The 8,195-nt window shown below is 39.1% G+C and overlaps 1 protein-coding gene across 1 annotated transcript in view; it reads right to left on the bottom strand.

Annotated features, from left to right (window-relative positions):
- Nucleotides 1–5,911: 5,911 nt before the first annotated feature.
- Nucleotides 5,912–8,195, bottom strand: part of LOC121390437 — a 9,623-nt gene continuing 7,339 nt past the window's right edge. Inside the window, exon 4 of the mRNA XM_041522253.1 lies at nucleotides 5,912–6,103. Coding sequence (XP_041378187.1) covers nucleotides 6,084–6,103 — 20 coding nt within the window. The 3' untranslated portion in view covers nucleotides 5,912–6,083. The remainder of the gene's footprint in view (nucleotides 6,104–8,195) is intronic.

Raw genomic sequence — 8,195 nt, 5'->3', positions numbered from 1 at the left:
AACCTTTTGGGTTACATGTGTTGTGCTGAAAAAAAAAGTGTACCAAAATAAATCTTAAATTGCAACGTCTGCATTATTTTATAATAACAGTTTCAATACTTGGTGTACAGTCGATTCCAGACATGACACAAATGAATCTGCTTACAATACCATCACGGCTTGTCTTGATTTTTATAACTACATGGATCGACTTTGTTTTTGCGATTCTGGACTGTGCTTAGTGACCCTTGTAGAAACTCCGTCCTTAATACTAATTGTACATTAGCTAGGGCAGACAAAAGCTCCAATAAGAAGCTTCAGCGCCTTCGTGGTTGTGCCATTCAGAGTTGTGGAAAATAATGTCATCATGTTTAATTCTGGATAGCTGAAAAGCAACATTGTCGGCTTATCCGTGTACGTTATCTGGTGCAGATCTAACATTATCTTTGAAATGTTCTTTAAGCATATATCTCTGACTGTGGCTTTCAGTACTCTGGAAACTAATGTCATCATGTTTGTTCCCGAAAAGTTGAACAGCAAAATTGTCAGCGTATCTTTATGTTTTATCTGGGGCACATGCAACATTATTTTTCAAAGTTTGGAAAGTTGAACAGCAACATTGTAAACTTATCCGTGTGAGTTATCTGGGGCAGATCTAACATTATCTTTGAAATGAGGAAGCGTTAGCGGGAATCCGTTGCCTTTCTTCCAGAAGACATCACTCCATATCCTGACGATTTGACTGGTGGTACTGGTCGCCTTCTGATTTGCCTGTTAATATGATCCCACCAATGTTCGATTGGGTTCATGGTAAAACAGGAATGTTCATATTGTTGAGGAAGTACTGTGTCAACCTTGCAGTATGGGTTCTTGCGTTATCGTGCTAAATGTGTATATCGCATGGCTGCTGTTGGAGAAATGGCAACAGAACAGGTCTCAAACCTTCTGTGTGTTGCCTTGAATGATAATGAGCTTCATTTTCAAGTCCACACATATTCCTCCCCATACCTTTACACAACCTCGTCCATACGCTTGAACCTCCTGGACACAGTTCGGTGTCACGCGTTCACCTTGACGTCTGTAAACTTGCTCTTGTCCATCAGCCCTAAAGAGGCAAAACCTGCTCTCATCAGAGAATAAAACCCGTCCACAGTCCCGCACTTGCCAGCGGCAAAACCTTCTGGCCTATCTCAAACTGTCACGTCGCTGTTGTTGTGTTAACATATATATTATAATACAATTTATTATTTGCCAGATGGACAGAGACAAAGATAGATAGAGAGACAGACAGAGGCAGAGACAGAGGGAGGGGCAAACACACACACACACACAGATAGGGGGAGAGAGGGGGGGAGGGAGAGGGATGGAGATTTCTGAGCCAGAATCTATAAGTCTTAGACGCAAAGTAAAGTAAAGTTGTTGTTTTTTAACGACGCCACTAGAGCACATTGATTTTTTTATGTTATCGGCTATTGGACGTCCAACATATGGACATTCTGACACTGGGTTTTTTTTAGAGGAAACCCGCTGTTGCCACATAGGCTACTCTTCTACGACAGGCAGTAAGGGATCTTTTATTCTCGCTTCCCACAGGCAAGATAGTACAAACCATGGCCTTTGTTGAACTGTCGGTGCAAGTGGTTTACACCTACCCATTGAGCCTTGCGGAGCACTCACTCAGGGTTTGGAGTCGGTATCTGGATTAAAAATCTCATGCCTCGACTGGGATCCGAACCACGACGCCACCGAGGCCGGTTAGAGTCTTAGACGCAGATCTAGGCCAGATAAATGTATGTCATATTTACACGTTATCTCAATATCGTTTCGTTGATCCTCAGTTACAACTCTCAGTTCTTCCAAACTAAGACCATGGAACATTAACAGTGGCGAGTCTGCACAATCGTTGATTACACCCAGTACACACGTAAATCCTGGAATATAGTTTCTGTAAAAGTATTTTTTTTTTTTAAATAAAAAAATAATCAATAAATAAATAAAGTCCATGCACGTCATAGCATCATGACCAACATCATTATATATTTTTAGTAAGATAAAAAATAGTATATCTCGAGTAAACCCACAAATATATTCAATCCAAACAATTTCATTTACTACGAATTTTAAATCTATATATGTAACAGAAAATTCAGCCTCCACTGAAGGGATTCGAAAGATGGACCATGATTTTAAGCCATGAACAGTCAGTGTGATAGTCCAGCAGTCTACAAACAGAGCTAATAGGGAAACTGCCATAAGCTACTGTCAGTAGGAGCACTTTATTCCAACACTGCTGCGTACTTCCTGCTCAAGTTAAGCTACGTCCCGGAACTATTGGTTACAGCTAGTGGAATGTGACGGATAAATAAACATCCATTGAGGGGATTCGAACCAGATACCTTCCGTATTAAGAGTTCTTCGCTTTATCAAATGAGCTAAGAGGGAGATTCTCCCTATCTACTGCCAGATGGGTCACTCTTTATACCAACATACCCACCTGCCTCAAGTTAAGCTTCATCCAAATATAGCAGAAAAATCAACCTCCACTGAGAAAACTCGAACCATGGACTCTCAGCAAGAGACTCCAGCGCTCTACCAACTGAGTTAATAGGGAAATTTTAGAAAATTCAATAAGGATGAATAACAGGTTAACCGGTAACATCATAGTTTGTATTTTAATTGCATTTCTGACTGCCTGGTATTTTAATGGGCAGTGCCGGATCAAGAAAATCTATTTTGACACCCAATAGTCGATGTATTATACACTGATGTTGATCATCATACAACTAATCTGACACCCAGCAGCCGATGTATTTTAAATTTGTGCTGATCATCATATAATTTAGTGTGACACCCAATAGCCGATGTGTTTTACATTGGCGTTGGTGATCATATCACTTAGTCTGACACCCAATAGCCGATGTATTTTACATTGATGTTGATCATCGTATAACGTAGTCTGAACCCAATAGATGATGTATTTTACATTGATGTTGATTATCATAAAACTTAGTCTGACTCCCTGTAGCCGATGCATTTTACATGGATGTTGACCATCATATAACTTAGTCTAAAACCCAATAGCCGATGTATTTTACATTTAAGTTGATTATCATATAATTTAGTCTGACTCCCAGTAGCTGATGTATTTTACATTGATGTTGATCATTATATAACATTTCGTATCATGTTTATGTTCCCAGTGAAACTATTTTGAATTGTCACGAGCTTTAACAAGTGACAATGACAATTAGTTCACGAAGGACATAAACATGATACGAAATGGCAGCTTTTTAAATATCCTATTTATTTTCCATAGTCGATCTTAATTTATATCACTTTACTCGTTTGTTTGACGATCCTGGGAGGTTGTAGTGCGCTTATCTATGACGTCATCGTGTGACGTCGAAGTGTTACGATCCACTTGGTGTCCTACTGGGACGTTCCACCAAGCTATTTTAATCATAATGGTATTAACCGATTTGTGCGCGCCATAGGCTAAAAATAGCCCACTCGGCTTCTGACAGAGTTTTTCATCGAACCGTTTCACACAAAAAAATACTATTAAAAAAACGGGTCGCGTATATATTAATATAAACACTATTTCCTTCTATGCATCTAATAAAAAGGTGTCTTTACTTGGGCTGTTTACCATGCTAACAATGCTATATATACATATATCATTTCAACATGTGATTGATTACATTGAACTTTGCTATTTAAAATATTAAACAATTGTTCGATGTGAACGAACTGGGTTTATGTGACATAATGTTTGGACATAATGTTTTCTGCAATTGTTATTTCAAAACGTCTGGTTTATTCCTCATACCTAATTTCTCTGATAGTTTCTGATAGTCGTGTGAGATGGTAGCCTAGATATGCTAAACATTGACTGGAAATTCTTCGTAGAAAAGCTGCTACAGTTTCCATTTTATCTTTCATATGCAGCATGCCCCCACAAAAGAATAGCACACACTACGGCCTTTGATATATCATTGGTGGTGCACAGGCTAGATTGAGAAATACACCCAAATGGCCCACTGATGGGGATCGATCCCAGACCGACCGAGCATGAAGCGAGCGTTTTACCATTGGGCTACGTCCGAATTTAGTGCCTACTAAGAAAAGGGAAATGTTTTATTTAACGACGCACTCAACATATTGTATTTACGGTTATATGGAAAGAAAGAAGTGTTTTATTTAACGACGCACTCAACACATTTTATTTACGGTTATATGGCGTCAGACATATGGTTCAGGACCACACATATTTTGAGAGAAAACCCGCTGTCGCCACTACATGGGCTACTCTTCCGATTGGCAGTAAGGGATCTTTTATTTGCGCTTCCAACAGGCAGGATAGCACAAACCATGGCCTTTGTTGAACCAGTTATGGATCATTGGTCGGTGCAAGTGGTTTACACCTACCCACTGAACCTTGCGGGGAACTCACTCAGGGTTTGGAGTCGGTATCTGGATTAAAAATCCCATGCCTCGTCTGGGATCCGAACCCAGTACCTACCAGCCTGTAGACCGATGGACCTGCCACGACGCCACCGAGGCCGGTTTACGGTTATATGGCGTCAGACATATGGTTAAGGACCACACAGATATAAAGAGAGGAAACCCCCTATCGCCACTGCTCGATTAGCAGCAAGGGATCTTTTATATGCACCATCACACAGACAATATAGTACATACCACGGCCTTTGTGACATCAGTTATGGAGCACAGGCTGGAACGAGAAATAGCCAAATGTGGCCACCAACGGGGATCGATCCTAAACCGACCGCGCATCGAGCGAGCGCTTTACCACTGGGCTATGTCCCGCCCCTTCCTACTAAGAGTCACGGGAAAACACAGAGACACATCACGTGTGGTGACCTAGTTTATATCAGGTTTTTGTGCTTTGTTTAACGACAACACTAGAGCACATTGATTAATTAATCATCGGCTGTTGGATGTCAAAACAGTTGGTGATTCTAACACGTAGTCATCAGAGGAAACCCGCAACATTTTTCCTAATGCAGCGAGGGATCTTTTATATTCACTTTCTCAGACAGGAAAGCGCATACCACTGCCATCGACCATTTATGGTGCACTGGTTGGAATTTGAAAAAAAACAGTTGAATGGATCCACTGAAGTGTTTCGATCCCGCGACGCAAGTACCTCAGGCGAACACTCAATCAACTGAGCAAGAGATTGTGTGCTGTACATTGTATTCTGAGTGAAATAACAGGATGATTTGAAATCGTTGATGTGAATTCTTGCACATGTAAATGTTGTGTAGCGGTTGTGTAATGTTGACAACACTACCAACCAAATTTCCATCTACTTCAGCTAAATCACGCATGTGTATTGGAGACAGACGAAAGCTATGTTTTTTGTTTTAGCAAAATATATATTTGTAAATCTCCGATTTGTTAAATGTTTATGACATTTATTCTAAAATAGAAAAAAAAAATCCTTATAGATTAAAATGTAGGTTTATGTAAAGGAATAGTGTAGATGACAGAGGAATACAAACAAACAACGAAAAATAGCTCTGGCAGTACTCAACAGCCAATCAGTTCTTATTTTTATCAGCGCTCCAAAAGCAGTCTCCTCACTAGAATTAACGAAAACAATATTGTCAACAACAGCCACAACAAATACAAACAAACATAGCTGACAACCGCAAAAATAATAAATAGAAATAGAAAATCTTGAATATAAAAGTTGCGTGTGTATACTTTTATATAAATAATCTATCACAAAGATAATCTTACCACACATATACACTGACATACACGCACACACGCATAAACACACACCGATACACACCGATACACACGCGCACGCACGCGCGCGCGCGCACACACACACACACACACACACACACAGAGAGAGAGAGAAACACACCAGTAGTTAATAATAAACAACAATTCGATATTATAGAAAATCTTCTTTAATCACAAATTAAAATTAGCATGTATCATAGTTTATAGACGGATGTTACAATAGTTATGATAGCTACGAATGTGAATTTACTGGGAGACCATTAAATCTGGTTGACGGAGTATTAAAGAAATCATCCTGAAGTATAGTTCTTTGCTGTGCGTTGTTAGTCATGTGCTCTACCACCTGAAAAACAGTCAAATGAACAGAAGTTTGTAAATACAAATAAAACAAAATGTGAAACCAAGGTGACCTTCAGTATTAGACCGAAAGCCAAACTCTAAACCTATATTTACGTTAATAACTTTCTTCTTTTTCATTACTGTGAAATCACTTTTCTTCGTGGTAATATGATTTTCGTGTATTCATGGACCAATACATTGAACATTGTATTTATATAGTAAGATTTAATGGGTATGTGTATTTTAGCAACACCGCGAACATAATATAAGCCAGGGAAAATAAACAATTGCACAATATTTTGGTTTTGGGTATATTTTGCACGTTTCTGACGTATGACGTCGTGTCACCTTTTGGGCATTTGAGGATTTTAAGTATCAATTCAAATTTGTTTTATACAGGCAAGTTTTTGGATTATAGATTTACAGATGTGACCTTGACAATTGCGGCCATTTCAAAAACTGTGCCAGTTGTCGGCTGCCTTTTGCATAGAACTTTGTAGTAAACTATGCATTCGGTGATTCAAACTGTTTTGTTTGTAATTACGAATAATTCAAGATCTGCTAGTAAATGGAATTATTTAGTTGTAATTTTTATAGGCATATAGCTGAAGGTGTAAACTATGTTCCAAAACAAAAATATAATAAAAAAAACTTGGCGGGAACCGCCATTATTGCAACTTTGATATAGCACCTTTAAGGAGTGATCAGGATTTTTTTATGGTGGGAGGTTGTGTTAGATGGGGAATACATACATCGCTATGTAGTGTAGTGAGTATTTCAGATTTTATATAAAAAGACCTCCAGGTGGCATTCCCAGTAACCATGTGCTACAAATATTAGCGTTGAATACGGTATAGTTCCGGCAGTTGAGTTCAATACGGAAAAGTGTTATTTCATTTTTGTATTCAGGACTGAATTTATACGATAAGATTTAATGGGTATGTAATAAATTCAACGAACTCAAAAACACAACGAAATTATAGTACATGTGTACATATAATGCGAATTTATAATACTACCTTTTTGATCAACGAACTAAAGTACTCAATGTGTCTTTTAGCAACACCACTAACTCCCGCTCTCTCTTGGCAACGCAGCGCCACCACTGCAGATGTCGGTGTCTCGGGGTCGTGTCGTTCACGCGCTGTGGGGTTAAGGACCAAACAGATATTGAGAGAGGAAACCCGCTACTCTTTTCGATTTGCAGCAAGATATCTTTTATATGCACCATCCCACAAACAGGACTGCACATACCACGGCCTTTGATATAGGAGTTGTGGTGCAGTGGCTGGAACAAAAAAATAGCCCAATGGGCTCACCGACAGGGATCAATCCGAAACTGACAGCGCATCAAGCGAACGATATACCATTAGTCTACGCATTTTGGGATCTTAAATATAAATTAAACTACGTTTTGGGGTTATATGGCCATCACACATTTGTCCTTGATAATAGTGGGTTTTTGTTTTGTTTTTTAAAGGTGTGTGTCCGTTGTCGACTGCCTTTTGCATAGACATTTGTAAAATATGCAATTTGCGATTAAAGCTGTTTTGTATGTAGTTGCATATTATTCATATTGTACACACCTCATATGTAAAGAATGATAATATAATTATATCTTAAGGACAAACCGATATTTGTGCGTGTGTGAGGTGGGGGTGGGGAGGGGGTGGGAGACGAAAAAATGGATACCTTTCTAATTAGTCTTATTTTGTGTGTGTGTGTGTGTGTGTGTGTGTGTGTGTGTGTGCGTGCGTGCGTGTGTGTGAATAGACGAGAGAGAGATATATATTTTATATGCACCATCCCACAAACAGGATTGCACATACCACGGCCTTTGATATACGAGTCGTGGTGCACTGGCTGGAACAAGAAATAGTCCAATGGACCCACCGACGGCGATCGATCCGAAACTGACAGCGCATTAAGACAACGCTATACCATTGGTCTACGCATTTTGGGATCTTAAATATCAATCAAAACACGTTTTGGGGTTATATGGCCATCACACGTTTGTCCTTGATAATAGTGGTATTAAAAAAATAATAATAATAAATAATAATAATAATAAAAATATGTGTTCAGGTTGTCGACTG

This window comes from Gigantopelta aegis, chromosome 15 (genome assembly GCF_016097555.1).
Source record: "Gigantopelta aegis isolate Gae_Host chromosome 15, Gae_host_genome, whole genome shotgun sequence".
Classification (NCBI taxonomy): Eukaryota; Metazoa; Mollusca; class Gastropoda; order Neomphalida; family Peltospiridae; genus Gigantopelta; species Gigantopelta aegis.
Note: the sequence above shows the minus strand (reverse complement) of the source record. Positions and strands in the feature narration are given on the sequence as shown.